The 27,333-nt window shown below is 42.7% G+C and overlaps 1 protein-coding gene across 2 annotated transcripts; it reads right to left on the reverse strand.

Moving 5' to 3' along the window:
* Positions 1 to 1,818: 1,818 nt before the first annotated feature.
* On the reverse strand, positions 1,819 to 25,527 carry XG (Xg glycoprotein (Xg blood group)). 2 transcript variants are annotated; one of them, XM_079973113.1, is made up of 11 exons: positions 25,379 to 25,527; positions 24,662 to 24,862; positions 10,676 to 10,714; positions 8,672 to 8,713; positions 8,221 to 8,286; positions 7,261 to 7,299; positions 6,231 to 6,299; positions 5,524 to 5,580; positions 5,026 to 5,064; positions 4,225 to 4,344; positions 1,819 to 3,160 (listed from the first exon to the last, which is right to left on the reverse strand). In XM_079973113.1, exons 2-11 carry the CDS (start codon positions 24,717 to 24,719, stop codon positions 3,144 to 3,146), a joined length of 546 nt encoding a protein of 181 aa, XP_079829239.1. In that variant the 5' UTR covers positions 24,720 to 24,862; positions 25,379 to 25,527; the 3' UTR covers positions 1,819 to 3,143. The 2 variants fall into 2 exon arrangements, with proteins under 2 accessions (XP_079829239.1, XP_079829240.1); XM_079973114.1 differs by lacking the exon at positions 25,379 to 25,527 and adding an exon at positions 23,974 to 24,177 and having other exon boundaries at positions 24,662 to 25,103.
* Positions 25,528 to 27,333: the final 1,806 nt, after the last annotated feature.

The raw sequence follows: 27,333 nt of genomic DNA on the forward strand, positions 1-27,333 counted from the left end.
ACCCTTTGTTGGTTCGTCTTTTCTCATTCCCATCCCTAGTTAAATCGCTCTCCCTAGTCTTGCCTTCGGCGGGGACGGCCTCATTAAAAATGATCGTTGTGAGTTGCTAGAGTTGGCACTCTTTAGGGTTCACTTGTTCTGCCTCTCGTATGCATCAGAGAGAGAGAGAGACTGCGTAACTGAGGGGGAAATTACGTGGATGGATGGGGAGGGCAGAGAGAAACTATGTTAGAGTATAAAAAACATAAAATACTTGATAACAAGAAGAAGGGGCCATATTGGAGTCAGTGTGGCGTAGTAGTTAGTGTGTTGGGCTAACCCTGGAGCACCAGGATTCAAATCTCTGCTCAGCCATGAGTCCCAGAGGGTGACCTTGGGCCAGTCTCTAAGTCAGTCTGCCTCTTAATCTCACTTACCTCACAGAGATGTGGGGATCAGAGGCATACCTAGCCTTCCCTGCACCATTGGAAAGGAGATATATTGAAGTGCATGGACGGATATAAATGTCATAATAACAACCCCAAAGGTAGAGAAGAGGGGCTTAACTTTCCTCTCCCTGTCAAAAGCTTTCCTGGCTGCTATTTGCCTTGAGGGGAGAGTGAGGTGGTTGCCTCAGCAATATATTATGGGTGTCATGAAAAGGCAGCAAAATGTTAGTTATTTAATGTAGTGTATGGCAGTATTTTTAAGCCACAGATAGGGAGAAATGTGCATGTGTTTTTTTCCTTCTGTCTCGACTGGTTGGGCTGCATTGACACAACAGTTTATTCCATTTCCCTGACATTGCACATTATATTTTAGCTTCCACGTGACATAAAGGCCTTTTCTGGAAATCTAGTGGAATCTTGTGAAAATTTAACACTCATCTCCATATTAATTGGCAGTGGTGGGGTGTGTGTGTGTGTGTGTGTGTTTGATCTGCAAAATGGAGTGAGGGAGAAATGGTTAAATTCCCCTCCCCAGGGAATAAGGCCCAAATCTGAATTTAGATTCTCCTTCACCTCAATATGGCTGTCTTTAAGCAAAGGAAAGAATGAGGCTCCACCATGAAGCCTGGGCATATCACATACTGCAGCTCCTGAGTCGTATGCTTCATATAGTAAGGATTTTTGCTATCAGATTTCTCTTACATCTCTGCTTGTTGCCTTCAGGCAATACCTGGCCAGAGTTCTTGTGCTTACTTGAGAAAGGAATGTTAATAACCCACAATATTCAAGTGGTGTGTCTCCATGGGAACTAATTGTTAGAAGATTGCTTCCTGACACTGAGAAAGGGTTGTGGGGCACATATTTCCCCCTCCCAGATAAGAATGATGGAATCTTGGTTTGTGCATGGAAAGAAATAATAGAAAGGGTGGTTGGTTTTGAGTCCAGAGAACAACACAAAGGGCACTTCCAGACTGTCACTGTTTGACAATTTCAGGTTTCACAGTTACATTTAAACTCTCATGCAACAAACGTGTGCCCCCGCTGCTCTTAGAAGTGAGCATAACAACATTTAAAGACAATTACAGTATCTGACAAGGGCAATCTAGCCATTGCAAAATAAAGTTATATAGCAAAGGAAGTACTTAAGAACATAGCAATTGAACCTTGGTATGAGAATTGGGGTGCTACAACTGCTCACCCTTTTGATGAAATATTGTAGGGTATGAACTTAAGTATCAAAACAAACAGATAAGGAAAGGCTTCTAAGGCACAATGCAAACACCTGGCCTCACTTTAGATGAAAGTCAGGGCTGGGCTTGTTTATACTGAGAATACTTTTTTGAAATATGGCTAAAGACCACACACAAAGGATTCCATTTCAGGCTCTCTCTTTTTTTTTTACTTTTCTTTTAATGTGCAGCATATTAATATATTTAAATACTTATTCCATTGCAATAGTTCTTCATTTGGCACAATTGTTCAGGTGCAGTTTAGGACAGAAAGGAAAACAAGAAGAACATAACCCCCCCCCCCATAAATTCTGCAAAATACAACTGATACACTAACAAAGATGGTCATGAGAAATCATTATGTATTAAAAATAGACAGAAAAGTCAGGGGTAGGGAAAAATCCCACCACCACTTTTAAATACAATATCCCTAAGCCAGAAACCCCTGAGCCCAACTAGTAGCTTTGCGGATACTAGTAGAGTTTTTAACACTGCACAATGCACAATTCATTTTTTTATCATACCAGACTGACTCCAGATGGGAATGTGCATTCAGAAACATGTTTATTTGTTCATGTGGATCCACATATCTGATTGAGGGTTATTGCTTGCAAGTGAACCCAGTGTATTTCATATCTCACAGATACCAATAGATTGCATTAAAGACTCACTACCCTGTTCTTCCAGACAATTGACTAAAATCAGAAACCTCAACAAAGTAACATTAGCAACCAAAATAGATCTAAAAAGCAGATTTCACTAAAATGCAGAAGAAAATAAAATAGCCTTTGCCAAGTACTTAAGAGCATGCCACCAACAGATAGATCTGGGGAGGTCATTCCATTGCCAGGGCAGCACAACCAAGAAAGCCTCATAGCCAGTTGTTATTCACTGAATATCTGGTGCTGGAAACTCCAAGACCAGGGTCTCTGTTATTGATTCTAATACACAGACAGGTTTGTTGGGAGAATGCAGTTTTTCATATGCTCTGGATCTGATGCTGCATTTACTGACTAGGACATCTGCTGCTTAATAAAATATTACCAAAATGCATTAGGCTCATCCAAATAATGAGTAATGTCTGAACTGAGATAAATCACATCATATTGTCATTACAAAGATTTATTGATATTCTGATTGTCAGTGGCAAATAAACCTGCGTATTGCTCAAAGCTACCTCCAGGGTAGCGACCATGTTCCAATTACTCCCTGAGTAAAACAGAAAATATAGTTGAAAGACTTTCCCCCCCTACAAAGTATGACATTTAGAAACATTTTATGTCATATTAATGAAGAACTCTCGTGTAGTTGTGTGCAATTAATTAGTCTCTAGCTTTGAAATACTGGTTAACAGTTTTCACTCAAGGAAAATGCCATATTATTGAAAACCTCAATGGGAGAATTTATACATAAATGTAACATAGTGCGTGAGAGTTTATAGATGATCTTCTGGAGGTCAATATTTCTCAGTTGGTTTCTTGATGGTTTAGACAACTGCCCCACCTAAAATGAAAGATGTCATATCAATTTAAAATAGAGGCATGCATTACCCAAAGTGCAGTGCAATGCAAATACACTAACTAGGGAGAAAACCCCATTGAACACAATGGAACTTGCTTCCAAATAATGACAAATGCGGAGGATTATGCTGCAAGCCCTTATAATTTGGTGAAATCCATGCACAGAACAGAGCCTATATGCTCAAAGGAACCATGAGTTTGTGTAATCACTGGTTTATCAAACTTTTACATGGCAATTGTATCTGCTGTGACTGCACTGGTAATTCTTCCAGTAAACCTGTCAAGTGTGCATTCCTAAACACAAGGGATATGCAGTGCTCTCTTTTTTCTTAAAAAAAAATGTTTAGGGGTACTCTAATTTTCCTACTCATATTGAAACACTGCCCCTCTATGCGTACCCCTGTGTCCCCCCAGAAAAAAAGCACCGGGGATATGCAATTGTGAGCTTCCTAATTCATGTCCTTGAACACTTAATAACTTTATTTCATGTGTGTTTATGATTCCAGCCTTAATGTAGCTTAGAAATCTGGCATGACAGAAGTTGAAACCAGAAAGATTTATTCTAAATGTTAAATAGTATTTCTCAGCTGTAGTATTTCTACTTTTGTAGAAAAGAATGCATTTTCCCCCACTCTTTTGAATCTCTAGTTCTGCTATGGGTAATGCAGGGATTATTCTTTCTACCTCTGTTTGCTTGGAGAGTCAGATATCCCCAGTTATTCGGGAAGAGTCCAGAGTTCAGTGTTAGAGCACACGCCTTGCATACCTAACATTCTGGGTTTAGGAATGTGACTCTCTGACAGTAGAGGTGGGAAATGCCTTAAAAAGAGTTGACAGAGTAAATAGTAAAAGGCTAAACCAGAGGTGGGCAGAAGGAATCTAGCAATAAATCTCTGGGTGAATTGAAGTAGATTGGCAAGAACAAAGAATCTCTAACTCATCTCTTCAGTTTTGAATTTTCATTGCAAGTGGTTTCATCCATTAGAACCATGATTATTTTTTAGTTCATCATAGCAAATATGTAACTCTTACTACAGTTATTCTTACCTCTCGGTTTAAAACAGTATCTCTTTTTCTTGTAAGCAGTGTAGCCCGCTATCGCCCCACAGGCTAACAGCACAACTGCAATCACAACAGGAGACGAAATCTGAGCTGCCGAACTATCCACTAGAGAGAAGGGGAGGAAACACATATTTCTCTTCTGAAATATACAAATATTCTGTTTTAAGTATAGAAACTGAACCAGCACACTATGGTAGTTTCACACATGTATATTTTAAAAATTATAATAATCTGTGTCAGGGTGGTCTAATATTGTTTGTTTAAGAAAGAGAGATCTGAGTAGAACTGCTCAAAATCACAATAAATGAAGCAATGACTGACTACCAGGCTTTGGGAAGGAGGTGTGAGGATCTGACGGAGTCTTAGAGCCCTCACACCACCTTCCCAAACCCACTATCTGCCAGTGAGGGCTGGGGGGCATCAAATGTTACCAAGGGCTACCAGAAAAGGCCATGAGGGCCACATGCAGACCTCCCTGAATTAGAAGGGAAAGCAGCTACACACTGGAGCATGCTCTTGATCCATGTTGGGGACATAAATGGTTCCGTCCACAGATAACGCCTTCACCTGACTGCTGCTTACTTCAAACCGCAACTCCAGGGGGAAATAAATGCCTGAGGCTGGGAAAGTGATTTTCAGCAGATGGGGGACCTCCAGCTACTTTTTATTTGAAATGAACATGGCCAGTTTAAGGCTGCTTTCTAAAAGCCCATTTATCGAAAAATGTACTTTGCTCCATAATATACTTCAACATATTTTTTTAAAAAAACTGTACACTAGCCTTACCAGTGTTGCCACCTTGATTTGAAATGTGCTCGTTGCCCCCTGAAATGAGAGACAGCAACAAAAACATGATTTTGGGGGGAAGAGAAATAGAGAAATGTCAAAATTACACCAAGCTATTTAGCAAGATTTGGTTAAAAATACTCTGCTACAGTTATGCCAGTTATTAGGATGTTAGCTTAACCTTTTGTGCTTTCATTCTGTATCAGCAGTAAGAATACGGATAATACATACTCCTCAGTCAATTACACCTTTTTGTAAACTCTTTGGCAGGACATTAATGTGGACATTAAGATGTTGCTAGGCCCCAACACAGATCAGCCTCAGCCAATAGCTAAGGATGAGTTGAAGTCCAACAATATCTGGAGGACCACAGTTTCCCCATCTCTGGTCTACGAATTTCTAAGAGTGCAGCTAAAATAATGCTGATGATATGTTGCTATGATATGTTGAGAGGAGGACTGTGAACCAGTGTGAAGGACCTGAATCACTGTAGGTTACCTGCTGGTCCTGGAGGTGGAGGTCTCCCATCGTTGAGATCCAAATCATTAAAATCACCTACAAATAATTAAAATTATAGTATTAGTCCTTTTCTCCAAAGTATCCTTCCCAGCTTTTGCCAGGATGAATGCTAATATTTTGCAAACATCTTTCTTGGCTCAAAGGCAGTTACCTGCCTTCAGCCTATATCAACACCAGGGTTTCCCAAACTTAGGTCTCCAAGTGTTTTGGACTACAACTTCCATCATCCCTAGCTAGCAGGACCAGTGGTCAAGGGTGATGGGAATTGTAGACCAAAAACAGCTGGAGAAACCCTGATCTAGAGCTAGATATAAGAAATGAGCTATCTTTAACCTCAAAGCATCCAGTTGGAGTCTGTTCAAAGGCTACAATACCTAGCAGTCAGACAGAAAATTGCTGTTCTAACAACAACAAAAATAGTACAAATTTTCAAAAAGCACACATACTGTAAGATATGTGCTGTTTTTGCAGAATGACTCTGGTCTTCCCCAACCTGATCTATTCCAGATGTTTTGAACTACAACCCCCATCAGTTACCCCTCCAATAGCCTTAAGTGTGTCTCAAGACAGATCTCCTATCATCACATCAATCACTTTGTTCCTAAACTCAGTCATAGTTATCAAAATATATAGGCAACTAATTGCTTGTTAAACAGCCTTTTGCATTTACCACAAATTATGCTTACCAGAATTAATATGGCTTCCTGGCTGTGGACGTGGACGTGGGTATGGCTGAGGGTTCGGAGGGGGACCATCTAGAAATGACAGGTACAATTTGAAGAAATGAAAAATCAAAACAAGGCACAGAATTCCTGCTTGCTTGCTTGCTTGAGCCTTTGCTGGGCTTTCGTTCTAGAAATGCCTTGTAGGTTTCCATCTTGAAAGGTTGAGCCTAACATGCCCTAACTGGTTTTACAGGGTTTCCTTTTTCTTTTTTAAAGTTTAGTTTTGTTTAGTTAAAATCAGTCCTGATGATTACGGTATTCCTTTTTAAAAAGTTTACATAAATATCTGTGTTATGTTACAAAAACACCATATTGGACCATTGTGCTAAGGAAAAAATAGCCAATTTACTTGAGTTCTGTTGATACTTCTGTGTCGGTAGTGAGAGCACAGATGTGGTAATCACAAAAAGCTCATGCACCCATTATTCTTTCTAAACAGTATGGATGAAAAATGCCAAACACACTAAGAAGCAAGATGCAACATAGGGGATGCAGCATGTGAGTCTTATGATGCAATGCATATTTAAGGCTGTAATCCTATGCACCTTGCCTGAGAATAAGGACTATTGAAGATAGTATGATTTCCAAGTAAACATTCCTAGGATTATAATATCTTGCTTGTATGGTGGTGCAAGGCCTACATACCTTCATAAATTAACTACTCCATTTTTTCTGTATTGCATCCTAAATATACCTGAAACTAGACTGAAGGTGTTAACTTGTCAATTTTAATGTTGACCCTGATTTCGCAGTCACAATGAGTTCATAAATTCATAGAATGCACATGGAAAGGGCTAAAGTCTGATTCATAACCCTGTTAATCCAGATTGCATGGACTTAAATGAGTAATACAGACTGTGTTTAGATGAATTTAAGTTGAATTAGCATTATGAGTTTAAACCCAACTAATCGGAGTTCATTGATTTGTAGATTTAGCTGAAAAATATATGAAAAGATTACTGCAAAATGTAGGGGATGGACAAATACTTACCACCAGCACCGAGGGCATCTCCTAAGTGAAAGTCAGGATCTAAAAGAAATAAAAATATATTACAAATAGATGAGCATTATCAGTGTAGATAAAATTCCAGTTTTCAACAATAAATGAAAGTATTAAAATAGAAAACAAATATGAACAATTATAACAGCTATCCCATGTCTACACCCAAACATTTCATCCCATTGTTTATAATCCATCTTTTACTCTAAAATTGGGTAGGGATCCTGCAGCCCTTCAGATATTATTGAACTCCCATCAGCCACACCCATCAATGGTCAGTGATGATGGGAATTGTCCTGCAACATATGGAATGCCACAGGTTCCCGTTCCTTAATCTAAAGTTTACATTCTCTCTCTCTCTCTCTCTCTCTCTATATATATATATACACATACACACATACACATGACACACAACACACACACACACACACACACACACACACACACACACACAACTACAACAGTACACAGTGTATTTCAGGGCTGATCTGCTCCAGTCAGACATGTTAAGAGAACATTTCAAAAAAAAAATCTCATAATAACAAGGAAAATTTAGGATAGAACTTAGAAAAATACTAATCTAATAAGGATTTCTAAAACATTTATGCTTATATAACTCTAATTATCAGAAATAAACACTCTTTTTTATTTTAAAAGTGAAAATAATAATAATAATAATAATAATAATAATAATAATAATAATAATAATAATTTATTATTTGTACCCCGCCCATCTGGCTGGGTTTCCCCAGCCACTCTGGGCGGCTTCCATAAAAACCAAAAATACACTAAAATATCACAGATTAAAAACTTCCCTGAACAGGGCTGCCTTAAGATGTCTTCTGAATGTCAGGTAGTTATTTATCGCTTTGACATCTGATGGGAGGGCATTCCACAGGGCAGGCGCCACTACCGAGAAGGCCCTCTGCCTGGTTCCCTGTAGCTCCTTACCATTGTTTCCGTTGCCACCTCCGTGTGGTCTAAGGTCAGGATACAGCTTAGGTCTGGAGTTGCCATCTATTAAACATTTCAAGAAGTGTACCCATGAAGAGAAACAAAATGGAAATCAGAATTAATGCTCCTTTAAAAAATCTGTATCCAGTCTTAACTGTTAAATTTTAAATCTTTCTCAATAACAATGTAAATCATTCATTCCATTATTTCCTTGGCCACCTGAATGTGGTTCATATATTTTTCTTTCCTTAGCAAAAGCATTCTTTTGACTTCCTTAATTTAAGGCAAGGGTCACTAGCTTTTATAGCCCATGAAACACATTTGAAGTTTTGGGAAAGTGCCCGAGCAACAGCCACAAAAATGGCTGCTGTGGGAGTGTATTATAACACAAAGTGTCTACCACATCTAAAAGAGCATAAAAAGAGGGAATATAATTATAGCAACTCACCCACTGAAGGCTTTTTGGTAGCTGGAGGAGGCTTTGGGGTACCTAACACAATTAAAATTAAAGTTAGTGTATCATACAGCTTATCAAAAGCAGGGTCAACTTGATATTACATTTCTCACTCTAAGTGAGACGAAACAAAAAAAATTCCTTCCAGTAGCACCTTAAAGACCAACTAAGTTAGTTCTTGGTATGAGCTTTCGTGTGCATGCACACTTCTTCAGATACATGCACACGAAAGCTCATACCAAGAACTAACTTAGTTGGTCTTTAAGGTGCTACTGGAAGGAATTTTTTTTTGTTTTGACTATGGCAGACCAACACGGCTACCTATCTCTAAGTGAGACGATTAAGGTTGAAATTCTATACTCATTTGGCTACAGGGCAGCACTTTCTTCTTTCACCTCAGGTGGCAAAATGGGACACACCACTCCTGACCTGTATATACGTTGCATTGTGAAATATGATTGGCCTTTTCTTTCAAAGCAGGGGTTGGGAAGTCCAGACTTGAGGGCCAAATGTAGCCACCTAAGCCCCTCAGGGATTTTTCCCTGTTCCATGCCATCCTTATGCACTCTCACCTGACTGGAAGGTGTCCTCCTTGAACTGAAATAATGCTTGCTGGGATGGAAGATGGAGGGGTGGGTGGGTGTGTTAGAAACTTCTAACTTTTCCATGGCTGAAATGTAGCCTGCCATGTGAAGATAAGTATTAAAAAGGTAAAGGTACCCCTGCCCATACGGGCCAGTCTTGACAGACTCTGGGGTTGGTGCGCCCATCTCACTCAAGAGGCCGGGGGCCAGCGCTGTCCGGAGACACTTCCAGGTCACGTAGCCAGCGTGACAAAGCTGCATCTGGCGAGCCAGCGCAGCACACGGAAACGCCGTTTACCTTCCCGCTATAAAGCGGTACCTATTTATCTACTTGCACTTAAGGGTGCTTTCAAACTGCTAGGTTGGCAGGCGCTGGGACCGAGCAGCGGGAGCGCACCCCACCACGGGGATTCGAACCGCCGACCTTTCGATCGGCAAGCCCTAGGCGCTGAGGCTTTTACCCACAGCGCCACCCGTGTCCCTACGTTTGCCCAATTTTGCCTCGAGCCCCTTCTACCACAGTGCCCAGGTGGTTCCTCATGCAGGAATGTGGTCCCTGGACTGAAGAAGATGTTCCCACCCCTGCTTTAAAGTAGAAGGAACTCCCAATGGCCCCTCTAGATTTATATTTTGTCATCTCCCTTCTCCCAGATAGCAAGTAGCTGATGCTGGATACCCCTGTTCCAATCAAGAAGAATCACACTTCATGGCATGTAAAATTATGTTTAAAATGAAGAATTATTGGGCCAATATCCAACTGCATCTTCTGTAAATTCTCCTTCAAACTCTACTCCTGGGTAAAGAAGGTGCCATCCAGAACCCCAAACTCATTCTTTGAGTTTCCCTGTGCTAAAAAAAGTTTGCTATTTAGATAGAAAGACGAGTTTCTAAAAAAAAATAAAAATCCCAAAAACAACAACAACATGTACACACAATGGCATGTGTTGAAGGATTCTGGGAGGATTATGCATACAGTATGTAGTTCTCTGCATAGGTTCTTGTGTGGGAAGGAATAGCAAGCACAAATAGTTTAGGAAAAGTTAGGATATGCATAATTTACATACATGCTCCTTTGAATCCTAGATTTGGGTTTTGCTTTTGGTCATGACCAGAAGAGGGAGATCTCCACCAAATCATATTAAACATGTTCTGCCTCTTTTAAAAATTTCTTTTAAAAATAATAACAAGAATAAAAATAAAAATGACTAATCTTGAACTGCAGCATTTGTTTACTTCTTTTAGACCTGTTTGTTAATTGTGTTTTGTTTCTTCAGAAAATCTACCCAGGATTCCACATTTATTTCTGTACAATAATTTCCAGTTTTGCCATTGACTTAAGCTGAAAGAGGAGTCACTTCAGTTTGATGTTTAGATTTTTTAAAAAAATCAAAAAAAATTTGGCCAGGAATCTTACCTTTGTCAAGAGCATCTGCTAAGTCAAAGTCATCATTGCCTATCAAAAGAACACAATAATTTAGAAAGACATTGTAACAGAATGCAAAGCTTCAATCTGCCTTGTCTCCCCAGAATATCTGCCAAGGATTCTGGCCTGCTATAACAGCATGATGGCAGACTTGTAGCCTGAGCTTTATATAAAATTTGAAAGATTGTGGTTGCTCTGAGTTAAACTAGTCTGGAAGGAACCCAAAATAAACTTTCCCCTCCCCAACTTGATATTAGTAAATTTTATTTTCTATTCTGTTCCTAATGATTCCTATCACGGAATGTGCCTTCTTCCACAGCTGTTGCCCCCGGGTCCCATTGAAGATGGCATGACTGATGCAGTTGGCCCACTTGATTCAAAACAGGAACTCTCAGAAATGAAACATAATGATCTCATTTATAGAATCACACTAGCTTAATTCATCAGAATGAACATGAAACATGTGATGTATCCTCTAGAGTCTAGAAAACGGTTTGGCTGCAACTCCAAAAAGCTTGTTTACAAATTCCCAAAGTAAACTTAATGGAAGGGTTTGAAAACAAGTATTTTGGTTTGCAGGTATTGTTTCCCTCCCAAAACAAAAAGGATGTTTTCAATGGTGCCATGATGCCAATGTGCCATCAAGATTTCTTCCTGAAGTCTTGAATTCTCTCCTCCTGTTGCATGGTGGCAAACCTCTTCAAACTAAAGGGACTTTCATAAACTGTGAATATTGGATAGTAGCGTTTGTGGGGAGGGCTCCTCCCCCTGCTAGCCCATTCTCCATCTTGGGCTTGGGGACGGGCCCCACACTCCACCTCAGCATAAAAGACTCCAAGGAGGCCCGGGACACTGCTGCTGCTGCTTTGCCGGTGAGTCTTGGGGAGGACCGCTCCCCCTGCAAGCCCATTCTCCATCTTGGGCTTGGGGACGGGCCCCACACTCCACCTCAGCATAAAAGACTCCAAGGAGGCCTCGGAACATTGCTGCTGCCGCTTTGCCGTGCGTTTGTGGGGAGGGCTCTTCCCCCTGCAGGCCCACTCTCCATCAGGCCAGGGGGCGGGGCCCACGCTCACCACCGCCGCAGCTTCGGGGACACTGGTGCTGCTGCAGCGGTTGTTTGAAGTGTTCTTATATGTTTTAAACTGTTTTTATTTTTTGCTTTGTTGTACCACCATAAGCGGTGGTTTTTATCCATGTACTTTTATTTTGTTTTGATTTATTTTGGGTTGGGGTGGGGTGGTTGGGGAGTGGGGTGGGGATTGGTTTTGTTTTCGTGTAATTGTTTTTGTTTGTTTGCTTTTATATTCTATAAATGGAGGCGAGTATGAGGCTTGGGATTCCTACTGTGGAGGGGCGAGGGAGGTATGGCGGTGGGGGCAGATGTCATAGGCGAAGGGGATCGAGATACGGACATGCTCGTACCCCTTCCAATCTGCGCCCCATCCCGAGAGACGAGGGTAGGGTGAGCAAGGATTACTCACCTCCGTCACTGGTGTTGTGCAATGCCAGGTCTATAGGCAACAAAACCGCCACCCTGCGAGATTTCTTCACCTCGCAGGGGGTTGACCTGCATGTGTGACTGAGACCTGGGTGCGCGAAGGGGATACTGTTACCTTACGAGAGATGGCGCCCCCGGGTTTCTCCGTCCTTCACCAGTCGCGGACTGTGGGCTGGGGGGGAGGGGTGGCGTTATTAATCCGGGAAGATTGTTCTTTCAGGGCTCTACCATCGCCATCGATCCCCGGCATTGAATGTGTTGGCCTAGTGTGGGGCTCCGAGGTGAGCTTGGCTGTTTGGCTGGTGTACTGGCCACCTAGCGCACCAGCAGCCACCCTGTCAGGCCTGCTGGAGGCGGTGGCCGGCTGGGCCTTGGAGTTCCCTAACCTATTGGTATTGGGGGACTTCAACATCCATGCTGATGCCACTCCCTCCTCACAGGCTCTGGACCTGGTGTCTTCCATGGCGACACTAGGGCTCTCCCAGTTTGTTTCGGGCCCCACACATCAAGCAGGCCACACGCTGGATTTGATCTTTGGCGTCGGTATAGATGTGATCATGTTTCCTTCGATGAAGGTGCCATGGTCTGATCACTATGCTCTGAAAGCCAGGATTGACGTTCCACCCCCACCCTGCTTGGGTGGCGAGCCAATTTGGGCTCGCCCGCAGAGGCTGATGGACCCTGATAGATTCCATCAAGCCTTGCGGGACCTTTCTCCCCCTGGCAACTCATTGACTGAGCTTGTTGAGGCCTGGAATACCCAGCTCCTGGCAGCCATCAATGAGATCGCACCTAAGCGCCCTCTGCGACCCCGCAGAAACCGGGCTCCCTGGTTTACCGAGGAGCTCCGGAAAATGAAGCGGGACCTCAGACAGCTAGAGCGAGTATGGCGGGGTGCCCGTGACGGAGCTTCAAGAACATCTTATAGGGTTTTTATGAAAACCTACGAGATGGCAGTGAAGGCCGCTAAAAAGTCCTACTTCTCGGCCTCCATTGCATCCGCTAGCTCTCGCCCGGCGCAATTATTTAGTATAATTCGGTCTTTAACGTCCCTCAAAGGACAGCCAAATTTAAATAACAATCTGACACACAGCTGTGAGGCATTTGCGAGCTTTTTTGCGGAGAAGGTCTTGTTGCTCCGCCATGACCTCCCTGCCAATTTGGATACAATAAAGGAACTGGAGGCCCCTCGACTGTCCTCGGGTTCAGTATTGGACCACTTTGACTGGATATCCCCAGCTGATGTAGACAGACTCCTCCGAGCTGGAAAGCCCACCACCTGTCCTCTCGACCCGTGCCCGTCCTGGCTGATTAGAGCGTGTCCAGACGAGGTGCGGGCCCCCCTGGGGGATATCATCAATCTGTCCCTTGGCACCGGGACATTCCCAGGGGAACTGAAGGAGGCAGTGGTGCGCCCGCTCTTAAAGAAAACATCATTAGATCCCTTAGATCTATCCAATTACCGCCCGGTTTCGAATCTGGCTCTGGTCGCCCTAACAGATGATATCCGCAGACAGCTGGATCGAGGCGGGTCGGGGCTGCTGATTCTTCTAGACCTGTCAGCAGCCTTCGACATGGTCGATCACGAACTCCTGGACCACAGCCTTGCCGACGTGGGGATCCAGGGCACAGTCCTTCAATGGCTGCGCTCGTTTCTCTCTGGTCGGGGACAGAGGGTGGCGCTTGGGGGGGAATTGTCATCCCGCCACTCCTTGGTGTGTGGTGTGCCTCAGGGTGCAATACTCTCCCCGATGCTTTTTAACATCTTTATGCGCCCCCTCGCCCAGCTTGTCCGGAGTTGTGGGCTGGGCTGCCATCAGTATGCTGATGACACCCAACTCTATTTGTTGATGGACGGCCACCCGGACTCGGCCCCAGACACACTGATCAGATGCTTGGAGGCTGTGGCTGGATGGTTACGTGGGAGCCGGTTGAAGTTAAATCCTTCGAAGACAGAGGTCCTCTGGCTGGGACGGGACGACATGGGACTGAGGGGGCAACTCCCATCTCTTGCGGGGGTGCAATTAGTGCCAGCACCGTCCGTTAAGAGTTTGGGTGTAATCTTTGATACCTCCCTCTCCATGGAGGCGCAGATTGCAGCTATAACAAAGGCGGCATTTTTTCATCTCCGCCAAGCTAAGCAGTTGGCTCCTTACCTCTCTCGCCCTGACCTAGCCACTGTGATCCACGCGACGGTCACCTCCAGACTGGATTATTGTAACTCGCTCTACGTGGGGCTGCCCTTGAGACTGACCCAGAAACTCCAGCGGGTGCAGAATGCCGCAGCGAGACTCCTTACGGGGTCTTCGCTTAGAGATCACATTCATCCGGTGCTATACCAGCTGCACTGGCTCCCGGTGGAGTACAGGATCAGGTTTAAGGTGCTGGTTTTAACCTTCAAAGCCCTATACGGCCTAGGGCCCTCGTACCTACGGGACCGCCTCTCCTGGTATGCCCCACAGAGGAACTTACGATCTTCAAATAAAAACACCTTGAGGGTCCCAGGCCTCAGAGAGGTTAGGCTGGCCTCAACTAGAGCCAGGGCTTTTTCGGCTGCGGCTCCAACCTGGTGGAACGCTCTGTCACAAGAGACAAGGGCCCTGCAGGACTTGACATCTTTCCGCAGGGCCTGCAAGACAGAGCTGTTCCACCTGGCATTTGGTCAGGGCGCAGCCTGACCCCCTCCTCTGGCAATCTTTACAAAACTTTAGTTTATGGTTGCCATCAATTTTGATTTTAATTCATTTTTATAATGTTTTATAATGTCATACTGTTTTAGTGTTGTTAGCCGCCCTGAGCCCGGCTTCGGCTGGGGAGGGCGGGATATAAATAAAATTTATTATTATTATTATTATTATTATTATTATTATTATTATTATACCTGGCATGCCCAATAACCTGGGAATGCTTAAGATATCCAATCAGGTATATTATAACTGTTTGCTCAGCACAGAGTTCAACTATGGGTGGCAGTAATTCTGGTTTTGTCTCCATTCTCCTCTCTGCTGATCCCCACAATGGCAACACTGGTACTATGATGGAGAAAGGAAATAGTGTCACGCAGTGAACTGGTTGTAGTCAAGTGATGGTTGCCTGAAGGCAGACTGCAATTGCTCTACTAGACTGAAAGTGTGAGGTTGTGTTCTGTTGGTGAAGCAAGCAGGGATTTGAGGAGTTTCTGGGCCAGGATGGTAAAAACTGGGGGTTACAGATTAGAAAGAACCATTTAAACTTGGGCCCAAAGCATAACTGAAAAGTGCAATAGAAATGATTAATAATAATATAGATGCGGTGACATTGTTTCATTAAGACCTCTTCCTGTCTGTGCTCTAGTTAATCTGTAGTCTTTCCATCACTTTGCAAGTTAAGCAAATGAGGCATTAGGAAAGACAAAGCACTGTAGCACATAGGAAATGTGAAATGGTGCAATAATTCCACTTTATGTGCCAATAGAACTGCAGCAGTATAAAATCTGATTGATGTATTCACATAACATTGAGGGGGAAGCAGAATCAAAATTGCTTTTAGCATAGCTACAGTTGCTGTGCAGATCAGGAGACAGCTACTAAAAAACAAAAACAAAAAAGCTGCTACACTGAAAAACTTTACATTGTTTCTGATCAGAGTTGTGATGGTACTGTTTCCTAGCTTTGCTTTTTTTGTGATGGATGGGGTGGGATTCTCTAGAGTCTATGCATTTATATTTCTGGATTGAATCTGAGGCTGAGTACATACCACATATTTAAAGTGCATCTTCCACCCTACAAAGAATCTTGAAAACTGTCATTTGCTTAAGGTGCTGGGAACTGTGGCTCTGTGAGAAGAAAACTACAGTCCCCAGAATTATTGGATGGGGGTACTTTCAATGTATTGTCTGTACGTCATCTTACATTCATTTTGGATCTGGAAAAACCAACAAGAAGTGATGTTTCTCATCCATTCTTACTTAATAACAATGTCTTCCGAATTGGGAAGAAGCCCAATTCAGTGACAAATTCATCTCTTCACACCACATTTTTTTAATACCGTGAGTGCATCACAGTTTCTTGGGAGTTGGACAGCCCTGCCATATATAAACAAATTTTAGACGTTAGTTGCTCTTCAGTTCCCAGCAAATGCCTGCTGTTGAGGGGAAAATGTTGATGTATCAATATGCTAAAAGCCACAGAGTGTTGTGAATAAATGTTCTGATATATTTTGTGCATGTGTGGTGAAATCACAGGACCACAGGGTAAGAAATAGCACCTTGAGTTAAGACAGAAAGTGGTGAACCACACTATGCATCTGGTATGTGTCAGAACCACAGTGCTTCAATAACAATCAGCCATAATAACCAACAACCATGCCAGCTCCTAAACTGTTCCTCTGAATCTGCCTCTAGAAAATGTAATGTTAGGACAGTCTAATAAACTGATCTGGATGATGAAGTAGTAAGATGTTATTGGATGCCCAAGACCCATCAGTCTTGATCAGCATGGCCAGTGATCAGTGGTGATGGGAGTTGTAGTCCAATACAGTGGCGTGCAGTGAAATTTTTCACAGGAGAATAGTTAGGGCCAGAGGCACTAGCTTGCAAGGGTAACCAATGCTCACCTTGGACATTGCAACATCCTGACGCCATGTGCATGAGCATTGTGCCCCCCTCCCTAGACTAGGCAGAAGCTTCACAAGCTTTGGGAAGGAGACACCAGAGTTACATTTAGGGGATTAGCCTAGTTCCCCTAGTCCACTGACGGCACACCACTGGTCCAATAACTTCTGGAGGACCACAGGATTCCCATACCCACCCTAGAGCATCCTTAGATTCCACTGACAAGCCATGAAATGCCTGAGGTCTGGGATCATTCAGTAAATCCTAGTGTGGTGATGCAAGGACAGATTACACTAGAAGCTGCAGGTGATATCATCAATGTAAAAGGCCATAGGTCAGTAGTAGGCCATTTGCTTTGCATGCAAAGAAGGTCTCAGGCTCAATCCCATACCTGAATGGCACCTCCAGGTAGGGCTGAGAATGACCAGCATGTGAACCCTAGAGAGCTGCTGTCAGTTGGTGTGTAGACCATACTGAGCTGGATAGACCAATGGGTCTATTAAGTATAAGGTAGCTTCCAGTGTTCCTAATTCAAATGCTTGGAGTCGTGCAGACAGTGAAAATGGATTGGTAAAAATAGTCCTTTTCCGATAACAACAGACAATCTCACCATAAACATCTCCTCTGTGGAACATCTGTACATACCCAAACAGCAGAGCACCAGTTTCTTTTTATTGCACTGCTTTGTTCCAACAAATCTGTGTTGAACAGCGGATGAATATTTTGAAAAGCCAGCAATATATTCCATCTAAAGGGAAACTCATACCCTCCAACAGTTCACCAATTACAGTAGGGATGTCCCATTCCATAATGATAACTTTACTATTTATATGCCACACATCTTACTGGGTTGCCCCAGCCACTCTGAGCAGCTTCCAACATATTTTTTTTAAAAAAAAATAAACTTTTTTTTTAAAAAAAAATCCCTTCAGATGGCTCGAATGTTGGATAACTCCACACCCTCCAACATTTCTCCAATGAAAATAGAGACATCCTTAGGAAAAGTTGGACTTTCCGGGATCAAATCAGAAACCAGGACAGTTTATTTAAATCAGGGATGTCCCTGGAAAATTAGGACAATTGGAGGGCCTGGAAACTATCCTGAAAATCTGGCAACATGAGTAGGGTTGCTTTCTAATGACAAAAAATGGAACATGGGCAGCTTCAGTGAATGAAAAATGGGTAATCATTCTCCTCTCCAGTGATTTTTGCTCTGGAGTATCTGTATTTTAAAACTGGAGGAAATAGGATGTGATAAGTGACTTCCTGGATGACACAAGCACCTCATTACTCAGTTCCCTCTAGACACCGTTATCGAGGCAATTTGCATGGCAATCTCAATAGGTACCTCATTACTGGCTTTTGAGCAGTTCTGCAGTTGGAGTGCAGGAAAATGCAACTTTGTGAGGAAAATGGCTATGTTGACACAGAAGATAGAGGCATGCAGGGCACTCAAAGAAGAATCACACACATGCATTCATGGTTTGGGGGAGCAAAGTCTATTATTAGGGCATCCATGATTTAATTCATGCTATATTGAATTTTAATATACTGTGATTAACAGCCGGAGGAGATAATGAAGCAGAAGGAAAAAAACAGAGAGCAACCACAGTCTCTCAGTATCCTTGCTGCAGTATGAAATTGTATCCTTTGTCTTATCTAAGAGTGAGAATTGCAAGGGAATATAGAAATAAATTCTGGGGGAAACAGGTGGCCCTTTATACAATATTGTCAAGAAAATAATTACCTCTTACAAAAGCAAATCCAGGTAGGTTTTGAGTTTTTATAAAAGAAATGTTGTAATTTTCTGCTAAGTTCTATTTACTTGTGGAATATTATGATCTGAAGGTTTTTAAAAATAAAAAACAGTTTTGTTGATCATTGTTAATAATGGATGTGTGTGTATATATATATATACATATATATATACATATATATATATATATATATATATATATATATGAATAGCATCCTCTATAGCACCACCAAAGTCTGCTTTGTTCATTTTGTTCAGGAGACTCACTACAAAGAAGCAATGATAGATGATGATAGATGATAGATGATAGATAGATAGATAGATAGATAGATAGATAGATGATATAGATAGATAGATAAGAAAAATGACATTGCAATGGGGGAATGGTGCAATCCTGCATTATTTCTCTTTCTTTCATAGCTTTATCTGTGGGCAAGCGCACACAAAAATGTCACACTTTAAAAACAGCTTCAAGCTGCACAGGTAGCAGGATCTGTGACATCACAGGTATTATCAACAGTCAAAGAACAACCAACTGCATTTCTGTTATTGAAACGTAGATTGGCAGGCCTTTTACCCTTCCTGTTTTGCGGTCTCTCCCCCACTTTAGCTCCTCATTATTTGCTTAGAAGTTACAGAAGCACAGACTTGGAAGGGACTATGGGCCTCATCAAATCCAACCTCGTATTCATGCAGGAACCTTGTAACATATCCAATCATGGAAATGGTTTCAGCTGGGTGTGTTTTCCTAAATTGAGCATGTACTACAGACAGGGAAAACAGGTTGATCAGCAGCAATGTCAACAACCACTTAAGACAGTGGCTCATAAGCCAAAGGAAGAGAAGACAATGATAAAGAAGAGTGAAAGAGGTTGCTTATGATTCAGAGGCCATGACTAATTTCCAAGAGGATGGCAGGCACAGACAGACTCATGAACATGTCCCTTCCTCACCAGCAGGTTGTCAACATGACTCATCATCTTGAAGCCATGAGGTGAGATTGGCATTCATGATGACGTTTAAACGACACTTAAAGATTGGGACTTTGAGAGAAAGGTGTGGAACATGTGACTGCAGTCCTCATGTCAGCTTTTTAGTGCCCTAGATGTGTATTTGATACTGTGCTTGAAGCAGAGTCTAGTTTGGACCAAGGATAATGGATACCCAGATGTAGATAGATAATGAAATAATGTAGATAGATAATGAAATAGTTTCCAAAGCAATCAGGATGTATTTATACAGCAAACAGGGCTATCAGGTATATGTGGACCTGAAACAGAGGATTGACAAGACTTCACTGCGGAGCATGGACTATTTGGAAATAATCTAGTCCTATGTTTGGCCTTGGGGGCCTGACATTTTAGGGAAGGGTGGGCACTCAAGTCAAGTGCAAATCAGTAGTATCAAAAAGAAGTATTGGTAATGAGGTTTCACTACAAATAGTCCCTCAAGAGGAGATCACGGAAATCCTAAAGCAGACTATGGATTCTGACATAGGAGCAACATACATTATTATTATTAGTCGTCGTCATTGTATAATACCACCCTTCATCCAAAGATCTCAGGGCAGTTCACAACATAAAAATACAACTGTTGAATTGAATATGTCCTATAAAATACACCATTCAATATTCAGGCTGCATTTGAAAACATGACAAGATGGGCAATGGATTTGGGATATAACATAGAGTATGATAAGTGGCTGAATTTATGGTCTAGCGGAATGAAGTTTACGGCATGTGTAACACTGAGGGAAAATTTAGAAAAGATGATGTACAGGTGGTACATTACCCCAGCAAAGCTAGGGAAAATGTACAAGACAGGGAATAAGTTTTGCTGGAAGTGTAAAACTAAAGAAGGTAATTTTTTCCACATGTGGTGGACATGCGACGAAATGAAGAAATACTGGGAACATATTTACAATGAGTTAAAAAAAATACTTAAATATACATTTCCCAAAAGACCAGAGGCTTTTCTTCTGGGAATAATTGGGGACGAAATTAAAAAAGAAGATAAGACATTATTCCAGTATGCTACAGCTGCCGCTAGATTATTAATTGCCCAAAATTGGAAAAGCCAAAGTATCCCACCAATTAGTGATTGGCAAACAAAGTTATTCGAATTTGTAGAACTTGCAAAAATGACACAAAAAATTAGAAACCAAAAGAATACAAAGTTTATTAATGACTGGAATAAATTTATGAATTATATTGAAGGGAATTATAAGAACCTAAAAACTATAGCAGGACTGATATAGATCCTACGATGTGCAAATTATTATAACTATCAACTGCAGGAGAAACAAACTATTCATACTAAGAAGCCTGAAACCGGGAGGGATGGAAGTCAATAGGTGTGTAGAATAATTAAAATACTTAAAAATATAAAGATATAAATGAGAAGACAAAGAAGCGTAATGGAAATCGACATTGTTTATACGTTATGTATTGATATTTATTTAGTTTTCTTTTTTTGTGTGTGTTGGGGTTTTTTACAACTGTTGTAACCGTTGATTTATTTTTCTTTTTGGTGATCTAATGTGAAAATTAATAAAAAGAATTAAAAAAGAAAAAAAAAGAAAACTGAAGTCTTACCAAGTGTCATGAAGAGGCAACTCCCCGTCTAATTTTTTTGTAGAACAAGAAAGTCCACATACCAAACTTAATGAGACGATGTGGATTATCATTCTTCACCTACTCAGATGAACTTTCTTCTACTCTGGAAGACTGTCATCCTTTCAGTCATTCATTAGTTATGTGATAAATTGAAAAGCCTGTCCAGCACACCAGTTTTCAGGCAATTATCATTCATTTCAGAAAAATTGGACTAACTTTTGTAAATTAGGACTGTTAGCATTAATGAATTAAGTTTTAAAATGCATGAGTCAGAAAAACAGCTTGTTCAATAATGCTCAAGACGAAACACTAGATCAGGAGTTTCCAAGCCACATAATAGAGCTGTATGGATAATGGACCTATATTAATACAAATATCACTTTTTTTGGCAAGAGCTTGCATTCCTCTCTCTTCTCATTCTGGTAAAGACTTTCACTTGCAATTCAGAGTTTGCAAAGAGCATCTGTTCATTGCAGGCCTTGGGTTGTTTCTGCTTCCATAGTTTGTAATAGCAAAGCCATGCCTAGGCCTATAATCTTGCTAGATTTTGCCTCCTGCCTCTGCCCTCTCCCTCCACTGCATGCAAAAATAAAAATGCAAACTCATGAGATTACCTACAGATGATTGGTACTATTGGAAGTCTGAACTCATTACATTATGTATTTAAAAAGCTTGTTGGTGCTTTTTTAAAAAAAAGAAAAATGAAAATATAGCAGTACTGATTATAATGCTAATAAGCAGCTTCCAGGTTGCAGTAAAAGGGCTTGACGTTGTAAAAAGAAAATGCAAAATGAATATGACCAAGTTGTACAATCCTGTTTTGTAAGCTTTCTTTTTACCCAAATTCCGTTAAGTAGACTTTCTAACAGAAAGAGGTGGCCACCTCAGGAAGCTGAATTTGGGTATAATGGAAAGGCAACAAAGGGTTCTCTCCCCACCCCCACCCCCACCCCGCTGCCTTAATGTATCATTTTTATCTGTTATTGCTTGTGGGATTTTCTGCCTCAGGTGCCAAAATAATGTGACCAGCCTTGGGTAAGGTTCACCATGACTAGAGATAAGACATTTTGCTGCCTGAGGCAGAGCAACAAATTCTTCCTTAAGTTGCATTTAAAGCACATTCTCCCCACCCCCAGCAAAAATCATGGGAACTCTAGTTTATTCCTCACAGGGCTGTAAGTCCCAGCCATTTAGCAAACTACAATTCCCAGGATTCTTTTGGAGGAGGGCATTTTATTTAAATTGGCTTTAAATGTATGGTGTGTATACAGCCTCAGTGAAACAAGGTTCTGGACTTACTCCCAAATATGTGTTGATGGGAGTTCATCTTAAATTAAGATTACCATACAACCAGAATTTCTGGAATACTGCAGCTGCAAGCAGTGTCCGGGTGGAAATCAGGAAAACGCTCAGCTACTTTTCTGTCCGGATTTTAACTTTTTGAAATATGGCAAGCCTAGCTTAATTAAGACCAAATATTGTGTTTGCCGATGTGCTTCATGACAATGTTCTGATGCAATGAAAAAGTTAACACCACATGATACAAAGAACCACAGTTGGTTTACATCTTAGAGCTATATAGCTGGAAAATGGCTCCTTTGTTGGAAATGAACTGCAAAATAATAAAAATAATATTTTGTTGTTGTTGTTTACAATCCATAGAAATTACTGGGCAACATCACTTATGTATATCTCTTACAGAACTGAGCTCTTTAATTATTATTAATGTTAGATGCCCCTGCTCTAACCAGAGGCGGAGCTAGCTGCTCCAGCACCTGGAGAGGCACATATGCTGTGCACCCAGGGGTGGGGACATGGGGCGGGGTGAGCGTCCCAGGGGGGTGCCACGGCGAGTGTCCCAGGGGTGAGCTGCCCATAGGGGGTATAGCGAGCCACCCATGACGGGCTGTTTCCTGGGCGGTGGGGGGGGGGAGAGCCACACCGCTTTGCCAGCAGCATTCCTCCATTCCCTCTTCCTTTTGACAGCTCAGGGAAGGCTCCCCCACCCGGAAGCAGCCCGGGAGCAGGAAAAATGGTGCGCCACCTGCCCACAACTCCCAAGCCTCCCCCGAGCTGTCAAAATGAAGGGGAGAAGGCCGCCGATAAAGTGGCGCAGCTCCGCCCCTTCCCCTGACGGCTTGGGGTAGGCTTGGGAGTCGCAGGTGGGTGGCTCACCGAATGTCACCCCCCCTCAGTGATGACACCCAGGGCGGTGCCCCCCACCGCCTCCCTTTCCTCCACCCCTGGCTCTAACTATCATAGACATGTGTTTGAAAGTTTATTTTTCCTTATTGGAGAAATGCGTACGTAACAGGGGAAATAGAAGCCTTATTAAAATCTGAATCTTTTAACCTGTTTGAATTACCGTATTTTTTGCTCTATAAGACTCACTTTTTCCCTCCTAAAAAGTAAGGGGAAATGTGTGTGCGTCTTATGGAGCGAATGCAGGCTGCGCAGCTATCACAGAAACCAGAACAGCAAGAGGGATTGCTGCTTTCACTGCGCAGCGATCCCTCTTGCTGTTCTGGCTTCAGAGATTCAGAATATTTTTTTTTCTTGTTTTCCTCCTCCAAAAACTAGGTGCGTCTTGTGGTCTGGTGCGTCTTATAGAGCGAAAAATACGGTATCTTATTCAGTCATTTTCTTTTTTAGCCACCCCCAGGGTTTTATTTACTTAACGTTTACAGACTGTTGTTCAAATGAAGCTTGTTCAGAAGGCAGCTTACAACAACTTAAAATACTTTTTAAAAAACTCTATATAAAAGCTATCGTTAAAACAACAAACATGCAAACTGCATACAAGCAAAAGTAAGAAACTGCCATTACGCTTAAATGCCAAGTGGAATGAAATAATCTTCAGATGTCCACTGAAGGTGACCATAGGGCATCTTTGGGGATATTAATCCACAACTCTGGAACCAATAGAGAAAAAGACCTGGTCCTCGGGGATAATCTCAACCATCTCACCTTCCCAAAGGAGGGAAGCTGGAGCAGGCTCTCATGAGCAGACCTGAAGGCCCTGGTGGCTTCCTATGCAAATACTCCCTGATACACCCAGAATGCAGAGGTCTGTAAACAAACTGTTTGCCAATATGGATGTTTTAGATGTCTTTTCACCAGCCTATGAGTGTCAAGAGATGGGGAGCCATGTTCTGTACCAGCTGCTGCTTCAGAACAATTGTCAAGAGCAGCCCAATGGGTTTAAACCAATGTGGAGATCACAGAGGTAGGAATGTGGGCAAATATCTTCTCTTCCAGCAGCAGGAGGTGGAGCTGGCAAAGTAATATGTTGTGTACGGGGCACACTTGTCCACATCTACCATCTGATGGCTGGAAGAGCACCACCACCCACCCCAAAGTTTTCGAGAGAGAGAGAGAGATAATCTGTATCTTTTCATCCTAGGCATAAAATGCAGGAAGGACCACATCATCAACAAATTACGAGCCTATTGGGGCTTACTGCTTCATTGACCACCCCATGCCAGATGTGAAAAGAGCCACAAGGGCTTCTTACCTGTGACTGTGAGCAGAAAGCAACCTGCACACAAAAGGGCAGCTGCCAACTTCACCATGGCCTTGCTTGTCTTCCTTTTGTCTGAAGTGGATAAAGGAGTCACAGCTCTACAGTTCCTTTCCTTGTTTCGTTAAGAAGAAAGACCCCCACGCAGATGATGACTGTATACTCCCATGAACCGCTTGTGGTCTCGCAGGTGTCCTACCGAGAAGCCCACGTCACACGCAGGAGAAAAGGTTTGGAAGGCATCAAAAGCTGATTGCAAAGTATCTCAAGCAAACAATTGGCAGCTGCATTATACAACACCCACATCTGCATCCATTCACCTATGAGCAAGAGGCATGTAGATTCAGGAAAAGGGAGGGACCAGCTGTTTGCAGCCAGTCAAAAAGCACAAATTAAGGCTTTCCCCAGCTCACCTCCCTTCCTACAGAGAAGACACTCAGCGTTCGGAAATAATTGTCATATGATTAAGCAGCCAAGCAGGGTGTGGCATAAGTATGCATTATGCTAATCCCCAGCAGAAGGAAAATGTCTGTGAAGCAAGCTCAACCAACTTGTTGTAAAATCACCAGAGAGCTGTGGGTCACATCTTTGCTTTGCAGCGAATGAGTGCAAAGCATCAAGGAGGATCCCCTTGTTGAATTCCCCATCTGTTATTACAATCGTTGAGACAGAGAAAGCATGGAACGAAAGCCCAAACTATACTCAGGCTACCTGTAAACAAGCTGTCAAAACATGTCCTGGCCATCTGTAGGTGTTGCTCCGCAAGAACTTGAAAAGCTCCCCTGATTGAAAGCTTGGTTCACTCAGCTGCTCATGAATCATAAGATTCAACTGGAAAAAAGGGAGCAGATTTTCTTCACATTTTGACTAGCAGCAGAGCTTGCATGTGACAAAGCACAGAACAAGAAATAACTTGGAATTAACATGCTGCAAAACAGCAACTTAAGTTGCGCATTATACAGCCAACCATTTAATGCCAAGATGCAGGGTGATCATGTAAGATTAGTTTTGAGTAGGCATGAGTAGTTTTGGCAGGCTTATGCTTTCTGATAATGCTGCCCTCTTTAAAAGACCAACAGTGCTGAATATACTGCTGTGGAGAGTCAAGCCATATCTTCAGTGAATTTTATTATTTATATAGACATAAACATATAGACACCCCCCCAGTCTTTCCTGCAAGGAAATCAATGCTGAGATACATATTTCTCCCCATTTTACCTTCACAATAACCCTGCAAGGTAGGCTAGGTGGACAGATAGGACTGGCTTAAAATCATAAAGGTAGCTACAATCCAAGGCCACGAGCCATGTGTGATGGCTGGGACTCGGGCTCGGAACCAGAGGAGACTCACTCTGCACCGGATCCTTTGCCTCAGGCATCATCTGAACCAAGTCTGAGGCCTGATCCTGAAGATCCCCAGTCTGCACAGGTTCCCTTGCAACAAACACCAGCTGGGCTGAGTCAGGGGCCTGAGCCTGCCCTGGCTCCAGATGCGGGGATTACCTCATTGCCTTCAGCTGGGCTGTCACTTACAGCTGCTCCACTACCGGTTTGGTCAGGGGAGGCTGAGGCAGTCCCTGGGTCTAGTAACCCACCAATGTCTCCCGAGCTGCAGAGACTAAGGTCTGAGAGAAGGAGAGACCTGAGTACTCGCAGGAGCAGTGCTCGCCTTTGGGCAAAACAGGGATGTGAGTCGCCGGGGGATCAGGACCAGCCGCTACCCCAACAAAAAGGCTGTCGGACCTTACCCCAGGTTGCGGGAGCAAAATTGCTGTATGCTAGATCCTGCCTGAGATCCTGTACCTGTCCTTGCCTGGTTTCCTGCCTTGTGTCCTGCCTTGGCCCTGTCGGACTGACTCCCAGCGGAACCTTTGGATTCTGGACAGGTCCTGGACTGCATTTCATGGGTTACCCCCGAGCCCAGGACACCATGATGGCTGCGTACTACTTTCAGGATCAGAGGAAGTATCTGTATACTACTTTAGAACCTGCATTTCTGTACACATTACTTGTCTAGAGATAGGCATTGAAAAATTCAGAGAAGGGTGGATTTCAAGGCTGATTTTGTTTTGGTTTATGTAATGTTTCAGAAAGTGTGAATTAGGGTTAGGGTATCAGCTTTGAATGTGATCTGAATCCATTTTCTTCCCCATCCCTACTCACTACTTCTTCAGACAAATGGCAGAATCCAGAATGCCCATTTTTGGCACAGGCACATTTTTGTGCATGGAATGATGGAGGAGGGGGGGGAGGGCTGTTCCAGGATCCTCGGCCCTGGGCCTGCTCTCCCAAACTATTATCTTTCTGGGGCTCTTCTACCTGGGACACTAGTGTTGTATTGGTCAACTTGCAGTGGGCAACAGAATGAGAAAGCAGCCAGTCACAGGCTGGTCTTGAAGAGTGTGCCTCTCTGGTCTACAAATGGAAAATAAACTGTTACTTCACAACCTAAGAGGGGACCAGAGTTTAACTAAGATTGGTGTTTATTTTATAAATAATGAGTATGTGCCTACTTTCCATGACTGACACAGATTGCAGATTTGGAATCAAGTTGGCATACAACCGTTACTTTCGATCATAGCATAAACACAGCCCTGCTTATGTTTACAGTGACAATTTTTCCTGGCTGGCAACTTGTTGCTGTTTACATCAGGGCAAGGCTTTGA

This window comes from Podarcis cretensis (genome assembly GCF_951804945.1).
Source record: "Podarcis cretensis genome assembly, chromosome: 4".
Classification (NCBI taxonomy): domain Eukaryota; kingdom Metazoa; phylum Chordata; class Lepidosauria; order Squamata; family Lacertidae; genus Podarcis; species Podarcis cretensis.